Source organism: Artibeus jamaicensis, unplaced genomic scaffold, assembly GCF_021234435.1.
Source record: "Artibeus jamaicensis isolate MK-2021 breed Jamaican fruit bat unplaced genomic scaffold, CSHL_Jam_final contig_387, whole genome shotgun sequence".
Classification (NCBI taxonomy): domain Eukaryota; kingdom Metazoa; phylum Chordata; class Mammalia; order Chiroptera; family Phyllostomidae; genus Artibeus; species Artibeus jamaicensis.
Window position 1 is genome coordinate 1,969,458 of NW_026521812.1, and position 27,932 is coordinate 1,997,389.

Genomic DNA, 27,932 nt, shown 5'->3' on the forward strand with positions numbered 1-27,932 from the left:
ATGAGCTAGCGCGTCGAAGATACCTCTATGGTTTTCCTCCCGTTCCTGAGTCGGGAAATGGCCGCTGTGTAGTTACAACGGAGATAAGTCCCGGGAACCGTCCTTCGGGGTGTCAGGTAGGCCTCGCGCGGCATTCAGAGTAGTGAATTCACTCAAGGGAAGTGAATACAAAGGGCAAATGAATATTGTTGAGCCTTTTGTGGGTGGTGGCGGATTGGCGGCGACCCGAGAACCCAGGAGACGTTGTGCCGTTATTTATGCGTTTCTCCGTCAGCTCCGCTCAGGTTTTTGAGACATTAGGGCCAAAATTTTGGGGCAGGGGGAGTGAGCAGCGAGAACGGTCTCGGTGCTGTGGCTTCGAACCTGGTGGAGACCCACAGACCGCGCGGCCTCTAAGTGCGCGTGCGCATATCATCCTCTTCAACCCTTCCCCCATTTCCTCGGCCTAGACCCCTGCGCGCGCCCGAAGGAACGCTTGGCCGGCGCACGCGCGTTGCCTCCTCTCTCTGTTCCCCGCTTGTAGCTCCCGGGGCTGTGAGATGTGCAACACGGGTTCTCTTCGTTGGCCGTGATCGCCACTGTTTTTCGCCTCTTTGAAATTTTTTTCCCCGTCTTAACGCTACCCGTCGGCTTACACCTCATCTTCGTTACTCTGGTCTGTGTAGGATGTGTTCTGTCCCTCGTAACTGAATTCCGAATCCACCTCGAGTCCTTGGTGTTGGGGGAATTTCCCCGGGGTTAGTCTTCTCGGGTCCCCTTGGCAACCCAGTAGCAACCCCCTGTGTTTTGGAGGAACGGTGTACTGGTTACAGCTTCCTAGGATGGGCGGCGGGCCTTAGCTGATCATGTGAGTGGTTCTACGACGACGGGACCGGAAGGGCAGTTCTCCAGTAGTACAGGCGAAGCCATGTCTCTTCAGCAAGCGATTTAGCCCATTATATCGTATCAGAAATGTAGCCATGTTTGGTGGCTGCGTTGAGATTAGGGATTTTGCCCTCATTTTTGTCAAGAGTCCCTGAGTTGGCTTTATTTGCTTTTAAGATTTATCTCATCAGAATCAAGTACATCTACTTTTGTACATCAAACTTTTTTACAGCGTTTTACAATTGGAAAAAAGAGACCAACGCTGGAATACGAGCATGACCAAAACTGATGTAAAGAGATTAGCTACTTCAGACATCAGTTTTTGCAGCAGCACCTTGCAGCTATCTTGGGAAATTAAAAAGCAGAAAAATTTCTTATACCTCTTGTGAGTTCTCTTTTCAGTTGGAGCCTAGCTACTGTTAATACAGGAACCTTAACATGGGAAGAACTGCTACAAGTTTATTTGTGTTTTTATCTTACCCTACCCAATTCAGGATAAATAATTTGAAGGGAAGGATTGTGTTTGTAAAGTAACACAGGGTGGACCAATTTAAAGTCTGTCCACTGATGGCTTGTTGTATCTTGTTTTAAGGTTGCCATGTTTTCAGCGTTAAATTGTGGTAAACATTGGAATTCCCCTTAATTCAGATAATTAAAATGGTGGCAAAAGAAATTTAGATAGAGATGATTATTGATTGGGAAGAACAGTATTTTAGAACTTGGAGACAGACCTGTAAAAACTTACCAGGTGGTAGGTTCAGTTCTAGTTGAATTTATTGACTAACTTATGCGGGTTAGTTGTACTAGATTTTTCATGAGAACACTTGTAGAAATGGAGAAAGCTTTTCAGTTCTACAAAGAACTTTGGATTGGGAGTTTACAGAAACTACTTTCAAAATCATTATTGAACACTAGCTGAATTCTGTATTATTTACAGTGATTTATTAACAAAGAAATAGCGAATCAAGACATCCAATCTGTCTCACTTAAAATGCTCTATTTCTAGCCCTAGAATAATAGTGCCTGGCTTGCAATAGGCACCTTAGAAATGCAAAGGAATTCTGAAAGCTTGGGGTTCTCAGCATTTGAAAGATGGGGTTTATATGTAGCATGTGAAATTATGAGAATAAAATGACATGATTTTAAAATCAGCACAGTTCTTGGCACATGGTTGATATTTAGATATTTAGTTTGCCTTGATTTGATTTGTTCCTTTTCCTCCCTAGTTGGTTTTTGGAGGGCAGGGGTCTCTTATGTAGTCATGTCTCTATAATGCACTGTGCTTTGTGCATAGAATTGCTTTTTTTTTTTTTTTTTAAATAACTGAGTTGATTATAGTCTTTTACCGACTATATTAGATATTTTAATATAAAATGTTAAATATTTATATTAAATGTTAAGCACATTGTGTGTCATTTTACATATGGTCATTGATTCTTAGTATGGCTACTTGAATATATTTATAGATTGTGCTTGAGAATATGTATCTCCTAGTCTAAGAGCCTACAGACCCTCTCCCCCTCACTTTGCTATTTCTAGTGTTTATTTTCTTGGAACTTCAAAAAAGCATGAGAGATTGGGCAGTTATTTCTCATCTGGATATATAGAAATTAAAATTAGCCTTTTGGATTTGTTAGCTAAAGTGAAATGTATCACTTCTAGCAGTAAATCTCAGTAGTACTCAACTTCTAGGTCACAATAAAGTTTCATAACACACCAGTTTAGATTAATTTTTCAGTGCACTTGGGGAGGTTAATATTTTTCAAACTATAAATATACACGCATTTTAGAAATTGTTTCTGATCTGTGACCTTTTGTATTGCTGCTTTTTACTTTACTTAGTGGGTTTCCCTCAATCACTAGGCTCTTACTCCTCCTTCCTAGCATGAATCTTAACTCTTACTCTCCCCTCCCCTTGGCAGTAAGGGCATGGGTATTTAGGGGACATTGTTCTTGGTTTACCAGTTTAATCTTACATTTTTCTGCTTTGTAGTCCTAATTTTATTGCATTTTTTATTTAAAAATTATTATTTATTGTTCAAGTACTGTTGTCTGCCTTTTCCTTCTACCACTCTCCTCTCTTTGGCTTTTCAGTGGGTCCTTTATACATGTTCCTTTATTGCACTTTTTAATTGGGTGGATGACTTTATAAGATTTCATATTGATGTGTATTTTTTCCCATTTAAGCCCAGTTGTTAATTCCTTGAGTATAGGCATGTAATCAGTCTTATATTTCTTAGTTTAGTTTTTGCTCCTTTAGTGTTTTTTGGTCTATTCTTTGCATATAATTGATAATAACTGAATGTTACAAGGCTAACCATTTCAGTATTGATAACTGCTTAATATTTTGTGCAAAACTTAAATTAATTTGAATAATACTAAATTTAGGAAGAGTATTGGCTTCCAGTCGATGTTTAATTTACTGGCTGTTGTGTTATTGGAATGTCTGCCATACATGTGTCAAAATACTTTTAGGCACAAAACTTAGAGTTACTGTGATGTTTGTTGTATGAACTGTAAAAAATCAATTTTAGGTGAAACTGCACTGTATGAAAGGAAGTGGCCGAGAGAATAAGATAAATAGCAGAGCATTGAAATGAACTCATTTTAGATAAATTATAAATTATGACATTAAGAATATTAACTACATATATCTGACAAGATGGCATTATGTTAGCCACTTCAGAGTTTTCTGATAGGATGACAGTATAGCTTAAGTTTTGTAAAGCCTACATTGCTAAAATTAGAATTCAGCTATTTAAGAAGTAAGGGTGCTATTGGTTTAATAATAGACCATTGCATTCTGATTAGAACAAAAGAAATTCTTTAGGTTTATGGTTAAAGTGTATTTCCTAATTCAGTTTTCCCGTCCCTGAAATCATTTAGTGCCTTTATTAAGAGTTTATTGCAGTGCTAGGTATACTTGTTTATTTTACTGGCTGTTGTAAACAGTGTGTATTTAATTTATCATAAATCAAACTTGTATTTTTTATTTTTGCCAGGAATTTGAATTTAGATTTACTCTCTAAGACCATTCTCTCCAGGAAGAATTTACAGTATCACAAAGACTTCACTTAATTGCTTGATCCTGCATAAAACCCAAGGTACATATTATTCATTTTTCTCTTTTTATTGGGCTTATTTGAAAAATATGACTGTTAAACTCATGATTCAGGCTGAATGGTTAAAAATGATGTAGTCTAAAGTGTTTTTGTTTTTGGTAGCTTATATGAAGTAAGCCAGATTTTAAAAGTTAGTTTTAGGAAAAAGATTCTCTTTATCTCTCCCGCTTTTAGGTTGTGTCTGCTTCTACTTCTATAAACACATCTATTCAAAGACTTGAACACACAAAGCTATTTAAAAGTAAAGCAGGACAAAATTATCTTGCTTATTTAACTCATCTTCCCTTATTTATACAGGAGTTCCAGAACTTAGCTTTTTCCTCTCATTATATTAGTGTTAATGTAATTGAAGTTGATCTCTTATTATGTGCTAAGTTTTCTGTTAAGTGTGTTGCATGTGTCAACTCATTTAGTCCTTACTACAATTCTGAGGAACATACTGTCTATATCTTAGAATAAAGAGAGAAGACAAAGCTGGTATTTGTCTATTTGAGGATAGTTATGTTTTATTTTGAAATAATATTTGTCAGAACCTTGACTTGTCATTTATGGTTTTTGATGAGGAAGAATGCGGACATTGTCATTACTTTTATCTATAATTCAACTTATCTGAGTACTTTTAAATACTATATCATAATACTGTGGAAAGTCAAGGCAGGTGAAATAAGTACCTTCAAAAATAGTTGTAGGAGAAATGGTTTAAAATACGGCAATTGCATGCTGTTAAGTTTAGCGAGTCACTTTTATAGAAACAATTACTAATTTTCAGTAATGAGTTAGTGGTAAATTTGGAAATTATAGCAGAAATAAACTTGGGAAATATGTGTAAATAAATTTTTGTGAAGAGTGGATTTATAAATCGAGTAGTATTGTTACTGATTTCTGAGGTCTAATTAGATACCAGTTACATTATATTCTAAAATAGTGTTTAGAAAAGTTAGAATACTGGTACCCAATTCTCTCTTTCTTACAGCTCCAACCTCTTTCCTGCAGCCATCTCTTCAGTTTCATGTTCTTACCAGAAAGCTACAGGGTAGGCTAGGCACTGATAAGTCCATTTTTAGTCTGCAGTCATGACTGTGGAGAGTAGAGCCATGACCTCAGCTGTTCAGAGATTTAGTGGACTTAATTATGCTAGAAAGACTATTCATCATTCCAAGCAGTATTGTATGCATGAAGTAGTCAGTTTAGACCCATTTCAAGGCCTTGAAGCATTGCAGTGACAGTCTGGTAGGTTTATCTTTCTTAGTATTAAGCCATTTGTATTTTCTTTGTTTCAGATTCCTTATCTGTAATACTTTGTTGTTTACCTTTTTTATCGGAGAGGTGGGCATTTGTATTGGATATGGAATAACATCTAACGTATTGCTGCAGTCATTGCTGATGACTAGGTCATTTTTAGTTCATTGCTCTTTCTGACTTCCGCAGCTCCTGCCTTTTTTGGATTGAGGCACGTAGGTGGGGCAGTTCATAGAAATTTTCTTTTGTGTCTTCAATATATACAATAACTTTCATACAGGTGAAAAATACAGTTTTTAGTTAGGAATAATTGTGTGGTTTAGTATTCACTTAAAAAGAATGATGATGAGTAATATCCTTTGAGAAATGTATCTTGTAGAATTTAACTTGTATATGGAAATAAGTTAGATAATGTGAAACTTGTTCAGTTATGTTGTGATTTTTAACTTTTTTTTATCTTCTTTTACTAGGAGAAAAAATGGGTCGTTCCAATTCTAGATCACATTCTTCAAGATCAAAGTCTAGATCACAGTCTAGTTCTCGGTCAAGATCAAGGTCACACTCTAGAAAGAAGAGATACAGGTGAATTATCATGCTTTTAAGTCTCAATAATGATAATCATATCGGCTAATACTTATGGAGTGCTTATTATAATGGTACATTGTTAAATTTATTAACATTTTACTCTCAAAAGAACACTGTCAAATTTATCTATTGTTAACCTCATATTAGAGTCAGAGAAATTGAGAATTGTCCAGGTTGTATGTAAGCTAGTAAATGGCAAGGCATAGATTAAAATCCAGCTAGTCTAACTCTACACCTCAGATTCTTAATGTACTGTGCTCTAAATGGTAGATTACTTGTATTTTACTATATGTTAAGAGATGAACTGGATAAGGTAACAATTATGTGGCAGTAAGCAATCTGCAATTATTTTACAGTTTTTTACTATTTCTGACTCAGGGTCTCCATAAGTTTAATTCTTTTGTTAAAAATGATTGACTCTGGTTGTCTTTCTTTAAATAGTAATACATACTTGGTGTAGAGAATAGAAACCATAAGTTGAAAATAGAAGTAAGCATACTTTATTGAGAATACTAGGTTATGATTTTTCCTGGATTATTTTTTTAAGCCTAAATTTATATTATGTGTGCATTTGTCCACTGGTATTTCACTGATGAGTATTCTGTGCCATTAAAAACTCTTTTATACTATCACTTTAAGTGCTTGGATAAATACTATAATTTGTCATTATGTTCTGTTGGATGTGTCTTGTCCCCCCATTTTCTGTGCCTTCATTTCTAAGGCCTTTAACTTATTCTTTTAATATTCCTCTTAGAAATGAGACTTCTTTCATTGAAAAACACTAAACTTTTGTTATATGAGTTGTTTTTAATATACATTTTTAGCTTTGACAATTGATATACTTGTTATAGTTTAAACTTAGAGTGTTTAGAATGGTAGGATAGAATAGTTTGTTTTTATTGCATTGATATTTATTTCATTTTTAGTTCTAGGTCTCGTTCCAGGACGTATTCAAGATCTCGTAGTAGAGATCGTATTTATTCTAGAGATTATCGGCGAGATTACAGAAATAATAGAGGAATGAGACGACCTTATGGGTACAGAGGAAGGGGTAGAGGGTATTATCAAGGTGGAGGAGGTAGATACCATCGAGGTGGCTATAGACCTGTCTGGAATAGAAGACACTCGAGGAGTCCTAGACGAGGTCGTTCACGTTCCAGGAGTCCAAAAAGAAGATCCGTTTCCTCACAAAGATCCCGAAGCAGATCTCGTCGGTCATATAGATCCTCTAGGTCTCCAAGATCATCTTCTTCTCGTTCTTCATCCCCATATAGCAAATCTCCTGTCTCTAAAAGACGAGGGTCTCAGGAAAAACAAACCAAAAAATCTGAAGGGGAACCCCAAGAAGAGAGTCCTTTAAAAAATAAATCACAAGAGGAACCGAAAGATACATTTGAACATGACCCATCTGAATCTATTGATGAGTTTAATAAATCATCGGCCACATCTGGTGATATTTGGCCTGGTCTTTCAGCTTATGATAATAGTCCCAGATCACCCCACAGTCCTTCACCAATTGCCACACCACCTAGTCAGAGTTCATCTTGCTCTGATGCACCCATGCTCAGTACAGTTCACTCTGCAAAAAATACCCCCTCTCAGCATTCACATTCCATTCAGCATAGTCCTGAAAGATCTGGGTCTGGTTCTGTTGGAAATGGATCTAGTCGCTATAGTCCTTCTCAGAATAGTCCAATTCATCACATCCCTTCACGAAGAAGCCCTGCAAAGACAATCACACCACAGAATGCTCCAAGAGATGAGGCTAGGGGACGTTCCTCATTTTATCCTGATGGTGGAGATCAGGAATCTGCAAAGACAGGAAAATTCTTAAAAAGGTAAGAACTAGAGGATTTAGGTTAAAATATTAATAGTTATTTAAATTGCATTATAATGTGTATTTAGCTCTTTTGCTCGACTTTATAAGTTAATTTCAAGTTGGTTTCACTCATATCTTGCTAACTTTGGAACTAAGCGCTTTAATAGAAACTATATTTCTTTTTTATCTGTTTTTAGTAAGTTCAGTTAAGAATGTAAACAAGGAAGAATTAAGTAGGGTAAAGCGTAACTGACAGCTAACATGTAAAAACAAAATATTTTTAGAGGTTAATTTTGTAGTGTTAGAGCTTCGAAAGCTTATTTTGTTTTCTTCAGCATTATAATGTGACCTATATAAATAATGCAATTCTATTTCATGTTCTTGTGTGGTATTATAAACAGTCTAGCTGCAATATTTTAATAAATCTGCCTGTCCATAGAGAAGATAATGGTATTTTTTACTGACCTAGTGACATTTTAAACATATTTTGTTTAAATTCTAATTTCAAATGTTGCTAAACTCTTTGAAAACTTTTCTAATGTAGTGTGATTGACTTAAAAATAAGAAAATAGAGCAAGCATGCTATTTATGGTATACAATGCTGTGCAATCTACAGTTAAATTTTCTAATTCTACTTGATATATAGTTTGTACTTAATTCCAGAAATCATTATTTTTTACAGCAAAGTATATATGAACTATTTTATGATTCAGATAGAGTACTTAGTATTACCAACTACATTAAAGTCCAATTTTGTGAACTATTGTATTATCAAATAAGTAAAATATGAAATTTTGTGTATAATCATAAATAGAATTTTAATAGATAAGTGTATTACTTACTGGTGATATTTAGCCTCAAATTAAACTTAAGCTATATTGTGTGTTATAGCATCTCTGGAAATTTGGGTTTGTTAGTGCAGAATTGTGAACTATGTCTAAATAGAACAGGTTTTTGAGAATGGCTTTGCTTTTTAAACTTCAGAAAGTCTATTACATAAACTTATTTAAAAACTCAGTGCATAAGTGCTATTTAAAAAGTGGAATCTGAAAACACTTTCAGTAGGTTTTTTCCCCCTCTCATTACTGGTCCTGTGGTATTGGTCAGCACATTTAAGTATGCAAATTATCCACAGTGAATGCAATCCAGAGTTACCATCCTCTTCTTTGCTTATTCACAGGTTCACAGATGAAGAGTCTAGAGTATTCCTGCTTGATAGGGGTAATACCAGGGAAAAAGAGGCTCCAAAGGAGAAAGGATCAGAGAAAGGGAGGGCAGAGGGAGAATGGGAAGATCAGGAAGCTCTAGATTACTTCAGTGATAAAGAGTCTGGAAAACAAAAGTTTAATGATTCAGAAGGGGATGACACAGAGGAGACAGAGGATTATAGACAGTTCAGGAAGTCAGTCCTTGCAGATCAGGGTAAAAATTTTGCTACTGCATCTCACCGGAATACTGAGGAGGAAGGAACCAAGTACAAGTCCAAAGTTTCACTGAAAGGCAATAGAGAAAGTGATGGATTTAGAGAAGAAAAAAATTATAAGCTTAAAGAGACTGGCTATGTAGTGGAGAGGCCTAGCTCTACAAAAGATAAGCACAAGGAAGACGACAAAAATTCTGAGAGAATAACAGTAAAGAAAGAAACTCAGTCACCTGAGCAGGTAAAGTCTGAAAAGCTCAAAGACCTCTTTGATTACAGTCCCCCTCTACACAAGAACCTGGATGCACGAGAAAAGTCTACCTTCAGAGAGGAGAGCCCACTTAGGATCAAAATGATAGCCAGTGACTCTCATCGTCCTGAAGTCAAACTCAAAATGGCCCCTGTTCCTCTTGATGATTCTAACAGGTAATTTCACATTGAAGCCCAGTAAATAAAATGGCTTTTAAAATGTGGGTGGTTAGTTAATATTCCACTTAATTACTATATTTTCTGAACATTTCCCATTTTCACTTTGAAACCAATGGTATATTTTGTTTGTGTGTGTTTGTACCAATATGTTCCAGACCTGCTTCCTTGACCAAAGACAGGCTACTTGCTAGTACACTTGTCCATTCTGTCAAGAAGGAGCAAGAATTCCGATCCATCTTTGACCACATTAAGTTGCCACAGGCCAGCAAAAGCACTTCAGAGTCATTTATTCAGCACATTGTATCCTTGGTTCATCATGTTAAAGGTATGTTTAGTTTAGTATTGTGTATTAAATTTCTCCTGCAAATAAAAGAAGATGAACAGCTGTGCTTAATAATCAGTGTACTCCAGGAATAGCAGGTATACGGGCATTGTTAAAAATTTGGAAAAAACAGTGTTTCATGAAAAGAGATATTAGTCTTGCTAGCAGGAAGGTATTTATATTAAAGTGACTGAAATGCTTAGAGTTAGAACATACCCTAAAAATTTATAGCATAGTAAAATGTAATGTAGATTTATTTAATGCTAAAACTCTTTTTGAAATACGCCATTATATTCTATTTGAAGTACAGAATGTTTCTAGATTTACAATGGTCAAGCAATATTGTTACTGAATATTACTAAGAGCTTTTCTCAACTTTAAAACCTGAAACCTGTGGGAAAACAGTATTAATTTCCTGTCTTGTTTTTGTGTTACTTAGTTTGTTATATAAGTGTTTTAGCTTGTTTACTTGGTAAATAAACCAGAGAAAACTGATAGGATTTTTAAAAGGGGAAATGAGAAACTTAATAGAATATTAGATTAGTAGTGATTACATGAATAAAGACTAGGTTAATGATATGAGATTACTTTAGACACTAAAGATGATAAAGGTTGTTTATGTCAAATGAAGCATGATGTGTTCATCAGGATGTCATTCTAGTTACAAGTTACTAATTATTTTCAAAAGCTTAGGATACGAGTTTTTGGGCAATTATGTTTTGTTTTTTTTGTTTCTGTGTTTAAAAGGCAGCGTACTGTGAAGTAAGTAGGTTCTTAAGCTCAGGAATCTCCATGGCTGTTCGTCTTAAAAGCCATTTTTAAAATCAGGTTTGTCTTTTGACGTGAGAACAACTCATTGTAATAGTTGAAACTCATGACCAGCAATTCTTTATGCACTTGATATTTCAAAACAGTGAATAATTTCTTTTTTGACTGTAATTACTTAAATGTGGTAATGAGTTTTGTTATTTGGCTATAACTAGAGTGAACCTGTTTATGACCATATTACTGTGGTACATAAAACACAAAACATTAACATTTTTCTTTTTTCACCTTTTTTTTTTGACCTGTCTCCACATTTTAAAATTTATTGCTAAATTTTGAGATCAGGTTTTGAAACAATTTTTTTTTCATTTTCTTTTTTTTTTTTAAAGAACTGTTGTTATGTTTTATTATTGGTATTGTGCAACCGATCTGAACAGCTCTTTCTTAATTTAGAGCTGAAAATGCCCAGTGATGTTTTCTTTTTCATTGTAACTAGGTCCTGGAATATGTTTTGAAATGGCAAAATCCATGTTTCAAAGTAAAATAGCTGTTGAAAGATACAGGCAAAGTTGAATCTTCTGTCTTCCTGGCAAAAATGGCATAAAAAACTGAGTTGCTAGCTCAAATTCCTGGGTTTCATGGAATTATGATTGAGGCACTACCCTTGTAGTGGCCGTTTCAAGTTTTAATGATTGGTTATGAGACATGTGCTGGATATTGGGCGGTAAGTTGACAAAGATGTATGTTGACCTGTTAAGCAGATAGATTGCTTCGTAATGTAACGTTTCATGACTTTTTATACGTCTTTGTATTTTACATTTACAGCATATCTTGGACTAGTTTAAAAATTAGTATTGATATCACTATAATTTTAAAATTGTTAAAAGAAAGACAAGGCATTAACATCAGATGTGCTGTCAGGTTTGCCAAGATGCCAGATTTTTGGAGTAATTAGTGAAATTTAATTGAAGAAATATTTCTAATGGAAATAGTAGTATTCAATTTTTTTCTTAAATGCAGTTTTTGTTGTCAGTGTAGTTCTTGATGAAATCATTTTATTAGTTTACTAAAATCAGCTATGTAGTTCAGTATTTTTGTTTTCTGCAAACGATTACTTGAAGTAAATTCATTTGTTCATAATGGCAAGGTGTATAAGGGTATTCACATATTGTTTTCTGTTTGAGGAAGTAGTGCATTATAGAAATGGATTAGAGACTCTTCAGTTTAATCTATTTATTGTTTTTGGATTGTATGTAGTATTGTCAGGGACCTGTGAGAAACTTTGCATCAGTTTTCTGTTGAGGTCTAAGAGTTATATATAAAAGGGGCAGGGTAGGAGGAGCTCTTTGTAACACTTGATTCTCTTCTGCTAGGTTTCTTGAGTATTTTTATTTTCTTTTCACCTGCCACACGCCCTTCTATCACAAATGAAAATTCCTATGTAACTAATTGGGCAGTATTTCTCCTAAATCAACAGAGCAATACTTCAAATCACCTGCAATGTCCCTAAACGAGAGGTTCACCTCCTATCAGAAAGCCACTGAAGAACATAGTACCCGGCAAAAGAGCCCAGAGATACACAGGTATGTGTATTATTGAATGGGCATACCAATGCTATTTTGGTAGGAAGACAACATTTAAACAAATTACATTGGAACTATGCTATCATCACTATATAAATGAACTTTGGTTTAATTCCTGATTTATACCTTGAATAAATATGTTTGTCACTTACTGTTTATTTTTTTTTTCTTTTAATTTAAACTGGCTGTTAGAATTTAAAATACTCTTGTCACTCCCCTGTATGGAATTAAAATAGCCACCATGTTTGTTTTGGGGGAAGGGGTTGGGTGCTTACAGTAACCCTTGAATTAGTTTAATTCCAATATGTTTGTAAAATAAAAGTGCTTGGTGGAGAGGTAGACCTATTTTTATGAAAAGATCATGGATGTCAAAGTTAGACGAATATAAGTATTTTCAGATTTTGCCTCTGCATGACACTTTGTTGCATTATGATGAACAAGTTATTTAATCTTTAAACATTAGTTTTTTTCTATGCCTATTCTGCAGGGTAGTGGTGACCATAGTATTATTGACTATAAAGTATATAACTGAGTACTTGTTATATAATAGGTGTGGTTTTGGTGGTAACTACTGAAAAAGCAATGGGAAGTTGCAATTGACAGCTTAAAAGTAGGGAGAGGCACAGAATAAAACTAAAGACCTACTGAATATTTAAAATATTGGGGGTTTAGGAATAAATGATCCTATTCATGTTTTCATTGGGGATATTAAGTATATTTGTATTATAATTGTATAATGGTTGACACTTAAAATTTAATCAAAACAGTTTTTTTATTAAAATAAGTTTGTTCTAAAAGGTCAGGCTTTATAAAAAATCTGGTTGAAACATTTTACTTTTAGTGGAAGTAATTTTATTAATTATCTAATAGTAATTAGACTAATTACTGAGTTAAATTAGTCAAATCAGTAGAGAAATAATGGTCTAGTATTTTCTTTACAAAAATGAAAAATTATCATTGGAACCATTAAATTAATGTGACTACAAATAGACTTTATTTTACATTAAGGAGAATTGACATCTCTCCAAGTGCCCTGAGGAAGCATACCCGTTTAGCAGGGGAAGAGAGAGTTTTTAAAGAAGAAATTCAAAAGGTATGTTTAAAGGGAAATTTTTTTTTCCACGTTAAGTTCAGCTTTGTCAGTGATATGTATGAAGCATGGTTTGTCTAGGCAAAACGTTTACAGATATCATTTATTTTTAACTTGTAAATATACTATATATACATACATATATTCATATATACACATACACATTATTCCTTTCTAGAAGTTAAGCTGACACTATATTGTATACTAAATTAAATCAAGAATAATTTTTTTTAGCATTTTTATGACTTTATTTGAGCCAAACTGTGCCAGATGCCAGAGAGCAGGACCTCAAATGCTCCCTAAATCAAGTGTAATTTTAATAAAATGCTAATGAAGGAAAGACATTACTTTTAAGAGTAAATAATGTATGGGTAGACAAAGGAAAATTATAGAAGCAGTGATACACATTATATTAGGGTTTCAAGAAAGTTTTGAAGGGAAATGAATGATAATATCTCTACGTTCTTCACAGAAGTAACCCTAGTGCTACTGGGCATTTTTGATCTGGACTAAGAAATAAACATTCTAAAAACTGATTTACAAGTGAACGTTTGGAACAAAAGTTGTGTCACTGTTAGAATATTTGTGGACTTGGGGGGGACAAATATTTAAACTAGAGGAGTCTGTGAATGACTGGCTTTGGGGGGCTCTGTGAGAATGGAGTTCAGTTGTTTTGGGGGGGCTTTGATATACTCTGATAATTCAAAATTGACATTTTCTAGGTAGGCCAGTTATGTGACAGGCCATAAAAGCTTAGTTAGAAGTGTGTAGAGAAAAGTAGAAGGAGATCAACTGTTACAATAGGTGGCTTGGAAGTACTGCTTTGGTCCAATTTTGGCTGTCACCAAATACTGTCTCTGATACTTGGAAAACATTTAGCTTCTTGGACGTTGGTTTTCCAACCAGAAAAATGAGAATACATGTTTTGGTGAGTTGTTGAAAAGTGGGAATATTATGAAAACGTTGGTACTTTTATTACTAGAAGCTTTTATTTAACAGTGGTGTACAACTTTTTAAATATAACTTACTATATAGGAATTTAGAGCTTAGAAAAAAATGGTTTCTTCGCATGGAATATTGATCTTGGATTCTGAGAAGTAAATACTAATTTGGACTTCCACTTTCAATACCTAGGATTCAGTGTCAGTTTTGTTTTGCAAACAATTTAGTCTATACTTGTGCCCTGACACTGAGTATTTTGCTTCTCTAATTACTCAGATTAGATTTTGATTTGGAAGGGAAAATAGTGGTTACTAATGGATGGATAAGAGGATATGACATTCCTTTTTATCTTTCACCTTCCTATCTGAATGAATAATGAACATATGTGTTAATGTGTAATATACATATAGCTTGGAGTTTATATACACTACTTTTCACTTTCCTTAGCTTGTTACTTGTGGGGTTGGTAATACCTAGGTGAATAGTAAGTTTTTTGTTCTTGATTAAATTTTCTTGGTTAGCCTGGGAGCACATAGGTGAGTAGTTTTCATTTGGAGATCTATTTATACTTTCTGGTTTATGAATGCTTATGAATATCATAGCTAGACTTCCCAGTACTATTTATTGCTGACTATTAGCAAGGATGTCCACATTATTAGCATCTTACTGATGTATAATTTTTCTTCATTCCTAGATTCCTCTTTCCATCTTCCTAAATTATATAGTATTTGAAAAAGCAATGGAACAAGAAGGAGGTGAATTGTGACCCAGTTAAACTAATGTCCGTTACAATACCTGAATTGAGAAAGGGCAGTATATGGCCTAAGATACTGAGTACAGGATTGGGAATAATGTCATTTTGGCTTTGTTTCTACCCTTGTTCAACTTCAATTGGTTTCATTAATTATTATTCCAGTTGCATGTTACGGAAATTATAGAAATCTTACTTTAAGTGGTTTTTATTGGGTTGGTCAACTTCTTTGGAAAGAGCTTTATGATAATGAGATTTAAGTAATTAGAACCATTACTTTAGGATACCTTAACTTTATAGGCAGATGGCTATACCACAAGTATAGATTATAACCTTTGTCATTGTTTAACGACCTTTTAAAAATGCTATTTGTAATAGGGGTGATAATGAAGATTGCTGAGCAGAAAAATAATTATTTTATTATACAAAAGTTGATGGATTGCTTTGAACAAAAACATAGGATGTTTTCAAGAGAACTAGATTTTAATAACTTTCCCAGTCTTGCTGCACTTGTGTACACAAATATTTAGTAAGAACAATCAAGAACATTTTATTTTATTTTATTTTTTTACAAAAACTAAGTGTAGAAGTAGTTTATGATCCTTTTTTTCTGATCGTAAAATGTCACTTTAGAAACGTATAAAATTTGGCTCTCTCTCTTTATATATATACGTATTTTTTTTAATATCGCCCCTGAAATTTATTTTACATCTGTCTTTTATAGGGAGACAAAAAATTAAGGTGTGATTCTGCTGATCTTCGGCATGACATTGATCGTCGGAGAAAAGAAAGAAGTAAAGAACGTGGGGATTCCAAGGGCTCCAGGGAATCCAGTGGGTCAAGAAAGCAAGAAAAAACTCCAAAAGATTACAAGGAATTCAAATCTTACAAAGATGACAGGTAATTGTTAAAACTGTCTGAATTAGGTTTTAGCTTCTAATTAGCCTTTAATAATTGTCAGCTTAATTGCTTTCAATTTTGACTGTGTAATCGAATGTTTAAATTTAAACAATTAAAATTATTTGTTTTACAGCAAAAATGTATTTGTCTTTTACACGGCTTATGGTGGATGAGGACAAAAACTTTGGAATAGCAAGCTAACACTGAAAAAAAAAATGACAAATTAATGTGTCCTATTATCCAGGCTACATCAGGAGGTTGGACTTCAATGCAGTGCATTTCTAGAAACAGTTTGTGTAAGAACTTTGGTTCGTTATGCTTGATTCCGCACTTTTTCAACTCATAACACCCAGAGTACAAGAATTTTAAACTGATTTCTAGTGGTTTAACATGGGAGAGATGGGGGGGGAGGAAGCACTAGTTTTTATGAAATAGCAATGTGTATTAGTCTTTCAAAGTAATGTTTCCATGGATACTGTTAGCAGTGGTAAGAGTTATTGCAGGTATGACCTTTTCGGGTGTTGCATTAGAATCATGTAAAATTGATCACCATAGAGTCAAAAAAGTAATAGGAATGTTAAGTATCTTAGATAATTGTTTTGCGGGGGGAGGGTTGTTTGGTTGGTTTTTGTTTTGGGTTCTATTTATTTATTTATTTATTGGTATTAGGTAAATGAATTTTACTTGTGTTTTTTATTTATGACTGGTATTTGTAATGTCATGTTTTTTTTATTTCTATAATGGAGTTACGGCCCAAACCATACCAACTATTCTCACCCATGGTATACAGACTTAAGGCATTTTGAAACTTGACATTTAAGAACATTCTTACTTTTTCCTACTTTTTTTTTTTCTTTCCATAAAATAACAAAAAATAAGTTAAAAATATTGAAGAACTGAACCTCGTACTTGAAGTTTCCAGACTGCTAGTTTCTAACTGGCAAGCCATAGTATGTTTTTCAGTAGTGATGTAAACCAAATACTGAAGGTGAATGGAAATAGACTGCAAAGTTTAACACCCAATCATCTTAGTTATGTAATCATTTTAATAGGGGATAGTTTTTTGACTTGAAAAATATCCCTCTTATTATAAGATTCAACAAGGCCTTCGTCTTTTTAAAGATAGCACATGTGTTTTTCTTGTTTTCTTTCTTTATTTTTCAGTAAACATAAAAGCAGAGAGCAAGATCATTCTCGATCTTCATCCTCTTCAGCATCACCTTCTTCTCCCAGTTCTCGAGAAGAAAAGGAGAGTAAGAAAGAACGAGAAGAAGAATTTAAAACTCACCATGAACTGAAAGAATACTCGGGCTTTGCGGGAGTTAGCCGACCACGAGGAACCTTTGTAAGTAATAAAGTTGTCTGATCGTTTGCTAGGACTTGCTATATATGTATGGACAGTTAAATGATGTGATTTAGACACTCTTGTTATGTGATTCATTATTCCTGCAGTTAGAATTAGCCTTGAAAAATGAAATGGTATTTGAAGTATCTTCTTCATTAAGAAATCCACTTAGGGGGAGGGAGGAAGGGACGGAGCTGGGATGGTACTTTTTTTTGTACATAGAGGTAGGGGGAAAAGTTTTTGCCTAACTAAAAAAGAATAAAAGAAATGCATTTTGAGATCTAGAAGCATCTATATAAACTAGATCCATTTCTTAACTTTGGAATCAGTTACCGTACATAGTGCTTAAATGTCCAAGAGTCAAGGGAAGTTATTGAGATCCATTTTTTAAATCACTTAGTATTGAAAGATTACGTGAAAACATTTTTAAAAATCTGCATGTTCATCTCTGTATTGTAACATTTTATTTTACCCTGTTCTCTTCAAGTCCTTGTTTATGTGTATTAATCATAGAAATCATAACTTTCTATTCTGCATAGCATACCTATTACCCTCATGTTTTAATAAGTTTGTTTTAATTATTAATGAGTTCATAATAGCTCATTTTCTTCCTAACTCTTTAATTTTTAGATTCACATTTCTAACTTGATTGAGTTCCAGTTGGTTATTCTAGAGTTCATTGATTAGATCATTTGGGAAACTGAAGAGCTTTTGCTTATATGGTGACAGGTGTAGTTGAATACTTGGCTCCTATGATAATTGAACTCTTTTGGCTAGTCAGAGGCAAAGGAACTAATTAGATTATTTTTAAAAACTAGTTCAGGCTATGAAAGTGTAGTATTCTAACACTTAGTTTTTGTGCATTTCTTCTTAACTTCACTTTCAAAAGGCAGGGTTTTTGTTTTGTTTTGTTTTGTTTTTTTGCCTGTGATATGAAATGGCCACCCTTTTCCACCCTCAGTGGCTGTAAGTTGGGATTTAGGAAGAAAATTAGGGCATACATTTTTTGTTACTGCAGTAAAATTTTAGTTTGCATGCAACTTAAATGCCTTTGATTGCATTACTAAACAACTTTGTTAATGTTAATCAGTTTCGAATTAGAGGCAGAGGAAGAGCCAGAGGAGTTTTTGCTGGGACAAATACTGGTCCAAACAACTCAAATACTACTTTTCAAAAGAGACCGAAGGAAGAGGAATGGGATCCAGAATATACCCCAAAGAGCAAGAAGTACTTCTTGGTGGGTGTTAGAAATCTGTGTTTATTTGGTTTGCATTAATTTTCAAAGCATACTGGGTGAAGATATCCACTACGATAAGGTTTCACTATAATGTGGGCAACCTTTTAAAAAACTTATTACCCAGACAATTTGAAGTTTTGAAAATGTGAGTTTCTTTAGTCCTGTCTGTACTTTACTGACATCACCTGTGGACTGATCAGGGTTATCTAAAAAATACCTGATTTGATAGCCACATTCAGTGAAGAACATTATATTTTATCTGTCTGTAAGACAGCGATACTTGCGGAACTTCTCATTAAGATTTACCTACCATCATTACAGGCAATTGTTTAAATGAAGGACAAGGAGAAGAATTCTACATGTAATGAAGGATTTCAGGGAGGCTGTTAACTTTGATTGGAATAAAAGAAGTATGAAAAATGACTTGGAGAAGTCGTTAGATAACACTAATTTGATGTTTCCTTTCTTGGAGTAGTTTTCTAAGGGATGAAACCAGAGAAGTTGGGTCCTGAATGATTCACTAGGTATCGATGGAAATCTACAGTTCAGCCTGGGGGGAAAGGGTCTGTCCTGCATTATAGATGCAGACTTAAGGAAACACTGAAACTGTTGCCAGAAGTATAGTCATATACTTCTGTACTCAGTACTTGACGGTTTCAGAACTCATCACACCCTGTACTCGTCACATTTTGTTAAGAAGAAAATGTTACAGCACTCAACAGCACTCGGTGATTTGCTTGGAACTCATCATACTTGCTAGAACTTGTATGAGTCTTTTTGCTGCCCCAGAAGAGAAAATGCTTTATAGTTTGGTACTTGTCTGTTTCGGCACTCATCACGAGTTTTGAAATAATGACAAGTACCGAGGTACCACGGTATTCATTTTTGTCATAGCTTCTCGGGAAAGTCGTGCTTCAGAGACTAGTTAAGACCTGGTCGTTTTGTTGAAGCAAGCAGGAATATAGTACTGGCTCTACAGAATTGTATCTTTGTTTCTTTTGGATTTTATGAATATATACAGGGTGGGGCAAACGTAGGTTTATAGTTGTCAATATGTAGAACAGTTTATTCTGGTATAAGTGTTTATTTTTGTATTTCCCATAGGATCAACTGTAAACCTACTTTTGCTGCTCTCTGTACTTGAATGAGCATGAATTTCCATGGCACATCTAAGTTAGAAGATAGAGCTGTATTCTGAAGTATATGGATATTTTGTTTGGAGAATGGGCATTAGACTCATTTTTGAAATTCATTCTCATTTGCCTCTTTTTTGTGTGTACTCTAACCACCAAGAGTCCAAAAAAATTAAATTTTCATACAGTGCATTATGATAATCACTCAACATATGCTCCTGAGAGGAGAAATTCGTGCTTGAATTGCTTCAGTTTACTCTGGAAGGTGAAAGGCCTTTCATTCAGTTACACTATAGAGTAGTTCAAAAGATCTGTCTTGTTTTTGATTTAAGAAATTGTGTATTAACAACCTGCTAGTTATGCTAGATATGAAGAATGGGAAGACAAATATAATTCTAATCTTTGGCTTAGAGACTAGTAATGGAGAAACAAGCATTCAAAATACGTATTGTGGATTTTCTCCAAAGAAGGAAATGGTGGGTTATTGCAAAGGGAAGAGTGATTAGGAGATACTTTGTAAAGAACCTTGGCTCAAATCTTGAGCTTAAAAGCTAGGCAGGTATACTGTAGGTAGCAGAAGTACTGAAATATCCTGATACAGAGAACTCCAGAACTCAGATGTGGCTAGATGATTGTTACAAGTTTGGGAAAATTTAGCAAAAGCAGGAGTCCAAAAGTTGTGGAAGTATGGATTTAAAACAGTTTTTAGAAGAATTGTGGTTGTGGAAACAGATACATCTGAGTGATACTGTCTGAGTAAAGGGGCTAGATTTGAGACAAGAGAATAATGTTTATGAAGACTTAACTCAGGGATCCACTGGTTGGGTGTTGGTAGTGAGAAGAAATTCTCTAAGATATAGGGGGAAGATGCATATTTGAGATTAAGTTCTGTTCTTGAAATAGAAGAAATCCGGTAGAGATATACAATGCATACATGCTAATATATAGTCTGGAGAGAGAGAAATGTAGGAGCCATGTTTTTACAGGTCATAGCTAAAGCCATTATAAGATCACTCAGAAGAGAAGGGGTTGTTAAGCCAATTTTGCAAAGATGCAGTGAGGAGTGAGTGATGGTAAAAATGCCAAAGAGTAGATCAAATGTGAAGGGTCAAAATATTAAAAGGGAAATGAGAGGTTAGATTTTTTTAAAATACTTGTAATGTTTTACAAATACTTAATTTAGGCCAGACCTTCATTTATCTCTGGCATTATTTCGTAACCTGGTATCATTTTTACCTTAAATTGGGACACAATCATTTTAGGTTGGCCTGTAATTAGATAGCAGTTTTACTAATCCAGAAGAGTGTTATTTTAAGAATTTAGTCACAAGTAGTGGTAACATTTTATATGTTGCTCTTCTGTGTTATAATTAAAATTTTTCCTTTATGTATTAAGCATACAGTGTGCATTTGTCACAGTGATGTTCACTAGAAGTAAAAATAGCATATTAATAAATATATTTATTTCTTAAAATCAATTCCCCCAAATAATGCTTTTTTTAAAATTAATGAACCAGTGAAATAACTGGTTTTGACATAGATATTTAAACCTAAAAGATTTTGCAGTAAAGATAATTGAATTCTTAGGCAGCTAGCTTTGAGAATAGAAATATAAACAAAAATATAACTCAGGAAATGAGATTGAAAATTATAATCATTCCCCTAGGTCCTTTCAGAATAATTTACCAGCCTGGAAGGTTTGTCATGTTAATGAAACAGTACTTAGTAATAATGTTGATAAGAATATGTACTATGCTGTACACCATTATAAAATCCTCTTGAGGCCATTGTTTCATTTTTAAAAATGAAAAACACTGAGGTATACAGATATTGAGTGGCTTGTCCAAAGTTAAAAGTTATATGGCTGGAAGGAGGAGGGTCAGAATTGGAACTCATGTATGGGCTCCAGAGCCTGGGTTTTGCAAGCAACATCCCTGCATAAATCTTTCCAGTACAGAGTAATATTTGTTGCACTGTTCTGAAATTTTCTGTTCCGAAACTTGGATTTATGCAGATTCTGTAATGTTTTCAACAAATAAGTATTCCAGGAGAGATAATACTCTTAGAAGCTGAACTTCTCTGGAGGGGTGAGTATATGAAGTTGGAGCAAGTGGTAGAAATATGCTGCAGTGGGCAGGTTCTTAGTGCTGAGTTGATGGTGTATTCTGAGAAAGAAAATCCCTAGTGGGAAAGGGGGTTCGAGATTGGAGTTTTAGCCCTGGCTGGTGTGGCTCAGTGGATTGAGTGCTGGCCTGCAAAAACTGAAGGGTCACTGGTTCAATTCCCAGTCAGGGCACATGCCTGAGTTGCAGGCCAGGTCCCCAGTAGGAGGCGTGTGAGAGGGAACCACACATTGACGTTTCTCTTGGTCTGTTTCTCCCCTCCACACCCCCCCCAATAAATTTAAAACATCTTTAAATTTAAAAAAAAAGGATTGGAGTTTTAATATAATTTAACACTTTGAAGCTTCATCACTCTATAGAGAAAAGATAAGGGGGATACAGAAGATCTTGGTTCTAATTATGGCCTCATTTTATAACATTTTCGACTGTATTATGTGTATCTAACTTTTCTGTCCCTTTATTATTTCTGAAGTAATTAATTTTTAGAAGTTGTAATATTAAATTGCGGGTGTTAGAACTTGAGGATTAAGTTAGTATGCTTAACATCAAAATGTCACTTAGCTGCCAGGATAACCTCCGAAGTACACAGCATAATGTTGTAGCCGTCTTTTTTAACCCAGTTTCACATATTATAAATTTGAAAGCAGTGGTTTAACTCTCATGTCTAGCTTTGCCACTGCTTTTTTTCTGTTTTCTACTTCTAGCTGCCTCATGTAATTTGTTACTGCCCCCAGGACTCCTGGGAAGTGTATTTGGTGGGTGACGTGGAGAAGAGGTGATGGGAAGGACTACTGACTGCTGTGGCCTTGGACAAGTGACTCAGTTTCTCTGTGCCTTAGGTTTTTTTTTCATTATCTAAAGGGGGGTTAGTAAACAGTATTTTGCAGGGGGTAGTGAGGATTAAATGAACAAATAAATACATGGAAAGTGCTCAGAACAGTGCCTTCCCTTGGTAAACAGCATATAAAAAGCATTACTACCGCAGTCTATCTAGTCCTTTCCTGTCACACAGTGGGCTAGGCACTTTTTACGGACCATCTAGGTTTCCTCAACGCTCTCTTTTGTAAAATGAAGAAATGGCTACACAGTTTCTGTTAAGATATAAACCTGTGCCTCTCACTAGCAAACCCACAAATTTATGGAATACTGTGTGTAAATACCACAAAGAAAACACAAACTCTGGAGTTGGTTGTGCTGATAACAAAAGGGAGCCTATATTAAATGATTGCGTGGGTATTATTTTGAGTGGCAGACTATTTTAAAATAGTTTATTTCCAGTTTACAGTTAAACTTTATGACATTGAAATTTAAACTTTTTTTTTTTAAGATTTTATTTATTTCTTTAGAGGGGAACGGAAGGAGAGAGGGAGAGAAACATCAATGTGTGGTTGCCTTTCGTGCGTCCCCTGCTGGGAACTGGCCTGCAGCGAACCCGCCTGCAACCCAGACATGTTCCCTGACTGGGAATTGAACCGCAATTGTGTGGTTCGCAGGCCCGTGCTCAATCCACTGAGCTACACCAGCCAGGGCCTGAAATTTAAACTTTTGATAGCTACTAAATTTTCTTTATGGAGTCATGCATACCTCTAGCTAGTGATGTTTCATTGGTTTGGTCAAGACAGATTATTAGAAATTGGTAAGTGTTCTTTTACATGTGTAACTGCTTTTTAAGTCATGCAAGCAGGAGAGTGATCTGTATTACATGAGTATGCACAAAGGCATGTACTGTTTTGGAGAAGGTGCTCATGTAATATTTGAAAAGAGTTTTAACAACTTTTGGGCAGTTGACCAATACTAGTTAGTACTCCATAGGTTATGCAACATAGTTTGCATTTATTCCTGTTTCATACAGGGACATCATTTGGCCTTAGTTCCTATTTGTGTAAGTGGGAAGCAGCAGTTAATGAATTATATTACAGGAGAACTTTGGGTTTTTGTTTTATTTTCAGGTATAATGCTCATCTGCTTGTCCACAAAGTCAAGTACTTTTTGATTTTGTAGATTGTTTTGATTAATATAATTTGTAATTTGAGAAACATCTTAATTTGGATATAGTTAAAGAAAAATTATGGTTGGAATGTAATAGCTACAGTACTTCAGATTGGTGAAGAAAGAAATAAGTTGAGATACTTCTCTAGGGACCATGCCATCATGAATTGGGATGAGAGATTACCTAGCCCAGAAGATTGATGTGTAATATACATTGATTGAGATTTGTATCTCAGGATTTTAAAATCTCTTTCTACATATAAATTAACATTCATGCCACCTGTTTTATTTAATGCTAATTATGTTGTGATGTTTTTATGACTTACAACATCTCTATGACTGAGGTAAATTTTTTTGTAAAAACATTGGTTATTTTATCACATTTATGTGCAGTATAATTTGTAACAAGTGAGCCTAGGTTGAAATAATAATGGAAAGGAAAAAAGTAAAAAATGTGATAATCGGTGGTAATTTAGCAGTTGAGATTCTCCAAAAAATTATCTCAGCAGCTCTTCATGCTTGGGTTACTAAGCAGTAAAATGTAATTATTTGCTTTGACAATTTGTTTTTGAAAAGTTGAGTTTTACTGGTTTGTTTTATTGTGTTTTAGGACAATAAGTTTCATGTACCAAGGCATCAGAAAGTTAATACCATGACTTACTGGTTTGGGGGTATAGTCATTTTTCTTCAAGAAAGACATTTCAGTGACAATCGTTTTTAACCTTTCTGTAGCATGACGACAGAGATGATGGTGTGGATTATTGGGCCAAAAGAGGAAGAGGTCGTGGTACTTTTCAACGTGGCAGAGGGCGCTTTAACTTCAAAAAATCAGGTAGCAGTCCAAAATGGACTCATGACAAATACCAAGGGGACGGGATTGTTGAAGATGAAGAAGAGACCATGGAAAATAATGAAGAAAAGAAGGACAGGCGCAAGGAAGAAAAGGTAGAAATTTTCAAGTCGTTAGAGATTCTAACTTTTGGGGGGGTTGGAGAGCCAGTCAATTAATTATTTAATTTTTAGGAACAGTGATTATTATGAATCATTTTCATACTCTCCACCTTTGCTAATCTTTATCTTCTCTCTCTTTTTAGGAATAGTAAATCTGAAGTGAGATTGCAACAGAGAGCAGAACTTGCACCCATTGTTTTTTTTTTTTTTTACCTGATTTTTGTTTTCAAATAAAGAATGTAAGCATTTTACTTAAATTTTACTGTTTGCAAGTAGTCTATAGAAACTTTGTTTTAAGTCTTCAAAGATCTTGGAAAAATAGTAGATTGTATGTTGAAAATTGTACTGAAATAAAGTAGAAAATTGTTACGTACCCTATTTGTAACTATCAACTTTTAAGAATACTTTTACTGTTTTTGTTACATGCATTGTAATTCTGCTTTGTCTATAAGATATGGTCAAGTACAACTCTGTGAAAGTTCTGATTCTCTTCCCTCCCTGTTAATGTTTATGCTAAAGTAAACGTTAGCTCTACATACAAATTGCTGGACAGAAGTTGTTTATAGAGACTGCACTAATTATTTTAACTGTAACCATCTGTTTTAACATTTTCCTTAATTCAAACACACTACATTGTAGGGTGACTAATTTTTGAAGTGTACCACTGAAAACGTTGTTACTTTGGTAAACTAAGCTAGTTTAACCCTTCAGGAAATGTTTAAGAATACAAGCTAATAAGATTGCAAAATATGAGGATTTTCTTTCTTTTTTTTTTAACTAACACAAGCAGGGGTGGCCTATAAAAATCACTCTTAGGAGCCTTTACTATTTGGATTCGAAATTCATTATTCTCTTTCTATTTTTATTTAAAAGTTTGAGTCATGGTCTTAGATAGCAGCTATTCTTTGAGAGAGGAAACTGGTTTGTAATAATACTACAAATAAAAACTCCATTCCTACCAAATACTTTATTTTTGAAAAACAAAATACAACAAAACCTGTTGTTCATGCTAGTATGGAAGAGGATTATCCTGCAGAATAACTTGATACATTAAAAAGATATACCAGATTTTATATCTTACATATTTATTTAAGCTTTTGGACAGCTGAAATACGAGTTTGTTGTCTAACCATAAGAAAAAATAGGCGAACAACATATTGTTCATTAGTAGTATTTTACATAACTTGTTTTTCAAATGTCAACAATAATAAAAAGTTTCAACAGGAAGTTTGTTGCAGAATTGATATACCTTGGTTTTTACTTTTTTTTAAATTTCAATTGCATTTGTAAAATGGCCTTTTCTTTTTTTTTTCTTCCCTAGTGTTCTATTTTTTAGTTAGATAATCTTGAAAATGGCAGTTACCTTTATGCTTATGCTGATTCCTCTTTAAAGGAATGAAAATCCGAAATAGTAAATCTCAATGTTAAGTATGCCTGCTTTATGAGCATATACAAAAGTAATCAAATTTTATTCAGCAATTAAGTTGTACATGTTTGCATTAAAAGGAGATAATGCTTATTCTGCTAGTGTAATCTTTTCAAGATCTTAAGTGTATGGCCCTTCATTGTCTTCTGATGATTTGCAATCTTTCTAGCACCTTAATTGCGGGGGGGAGGGGCGGCGGGGGGAGGTTTGAATTTGCTAAGAGCTATTTGGGGGAGGGATAGGATGAAAACTAAGCCAATATGTGATGATTTCCTAAGATCTTTAGTATTGCATGATTTCTCCTGTTAATTTGGCCTTTCTGAAATTGTTAGAGCAGAGGAAATACTGTCAAAGCAAATATGTGTGTCGGATTGATCAGGACATCACTAATATTCTTCCAGTTAGATTAATTACACACTAAAGCTACATGCATTTGATCTCCAGTACAGGAGAATTTTCACAACCATTTTACTTTATACAAATAAATTTAGCTTTTTAAGTTATTTTGTTAATTACCAAATCTGTATGCATGACTATGAAGTGTGGCTGTTCTTTTCAACTTAATAGGAAAAAAGGAATTTCCTGAGAAATTATTTAATGGGGAGTGGGAATAAAGGTACCTAAGTCCTACTAACAGGTTTTATTTCCATTGCAATACATTGCTTTAACATAGTCTATGTAGGACACGGTAACTTTATTCTTTAAACAGAATTGAAGAAAGAACATAACTACCAGAATATTATAGGAAGGATGATAGCGGATGTTATCTTTTTCAGAACCAGGCATATAAGAAGTAGTCCACGTATTTTTTTTAACCACAATTTAATTTTATATTTCGTGACATACTGTAAAAATCTAATGGTTTCTCTTGTAAAGATAACTTGTTTACAAGTGCCAGAAAATAATAACTCTTGATGGCTGCATTAACAGATTTCCTTTTGCCTAGAGAAGGAAAATGAAAGTGAACCAAAGGGTATTTCCAAAGCAGATAGCTGTTTAAGAAGGCCATGACTCAGTCTTTAGGTGTGTATACCTTTCAACATCTTAGAATTTTAATATAAAAAGCAAAATATGTTTTTCCAGTTTCAGCCAAATTTAGGGAATTACTATTCCTTTTGTCACAGTTAAAATGAAGTGTTGGGGATTAAATAATTTGAGACAAAAATATTACCCAGTAATAATGAATGTAGATGGCTCAACAATTCTTAGTGTGATGTATAATGCAACAGGGACCCTTGTAAATTGTCATATGCCAATAAAAATGTCGTAAGTGGTCATAGCTGTTTGTTTACCTGATTTTGAGATTATACCTGTGTCTGCTCTATACAACTGATTTTTTACGGCCAGTTTCTAGATTTTAGAATACCAGTCCCTCTGGTAGGAAAATTGCTGGTATGGTTTGACCTTTTTGGGGATGGGGGTAATAAGTACTTTATAAAACTCCTCAAACCCCAGTATACTGTTTTCTTCTTTTCCTTGGGAAAACAGGAAATTGTACAGGGGATTATTCCAAGCCATTATTAGAGAATGCAGGAATTCTGGATTTCTAGTCTAGCCTTCGTACTCCTGTATTAATACAGGAACTTACATTATGATGGAGAATTAGCATTACTACTCTTTCCAAAAGCATATTAGTCAATAATTACAAAGCTTTTTAAAAGTTAGTCCTTGTTCACTTTGAGTAAGATTTGGTATAATTCACACCAAGCCCCTCTTACAAGTTACTTGAAATGAAAATGGCCCATTCTGTCAACTTTAAACATTTTCACAGAAGTTTGTGTGCTAAGACAAATAGATTTTGTGTGATACAGATGGCAAATTACCCTTTTAAAACGTTTTAGGAAAGTAAGAACTCTGTAGGTATGTTTAATTTCACTGGGTAATTTTATCCTCATCTG

The 27,932-nt window shown here is 34.4% G+C and overlaps 1 protein-coding gene across 9 annotated transcripts; it reads left to right on the forward strand.

Moving 5' to 3' along the window:
• On the forward strand, window positions 1-27,313 carry BCLAF1 (BCL2 associated transcription factor 1). 9 transcript variants are annotated; one of them, XM_037150150.2, is made up of 13 exons: window positions 1-116; window positions 3,867-3,968; window positions 5,696-5,807; window positions 6,737-7,648; window positions 8,810-9,475; window positions 9,634-9,803; window positions 12,043-12,148; window positions 13,157-13,241; window positions 15,656-15,831; window positions 16,996-17,176; window positions 18,267-18,413; window positions 24,390-24,602; window positions 24,752-27,313. In XM_037150150.2, the coding sequence occupies exons 3-13, from the start codon at window positions 5,704-5,706 to the stop codon at window positions 24,755-24,757; spliced, it is 2,766 nt and encodes a 921-aa protein (XP_037006045.1). In that variant the 5' UTR covers window positions 1-116; window positions 3,867-3,968; window positions 5,696-5,703; the 3' UTR covers window positions 24,758-27,313. The 9 variants fall into 9 exon arrangements, 8 of the variants coding, with proteins under 8 accessions (XP_037006045.1, XP_037006050.1, XP_037006046.1 ...); XM_037150155.2 differs by having other exon boundaries at window positions 9,329-9,475; XM_037150151.2 differs by having other exon boundaries at window positions 6,743-7,648.
• The last annotated feature ends 619 nt before the right edge of the window (window positions 27,314-27,932 follow it).

What these genes read in the sequence shown, in the direction of transcription:
- BCLAF1 (XM_037150150.2), top strand. Translation starts at nt 5,704, where the DNA reads ATGGGTCGTTCCAATTCTAGATCACATTCTTCAAGATCAAAGTCTAGA. An exon ending in AAATCTTACAAAGATGACAG is followed by an intron (nt 15,832 to 16,995) that starts GTAATTGTTAAA and finishes TTTATTTTTCAG; the next exon opens with TAAACATAAAAGCAGAGAGC. An exon ending in AGAGCAAGAAGTACTTCTTG is followed by an intron (nt 18,414 to 24,389) that starts GTGGGTGTTAGA and finishes ACCTTTCTGTAG; the next exon opens with CATGACGACAGAGATGATGG.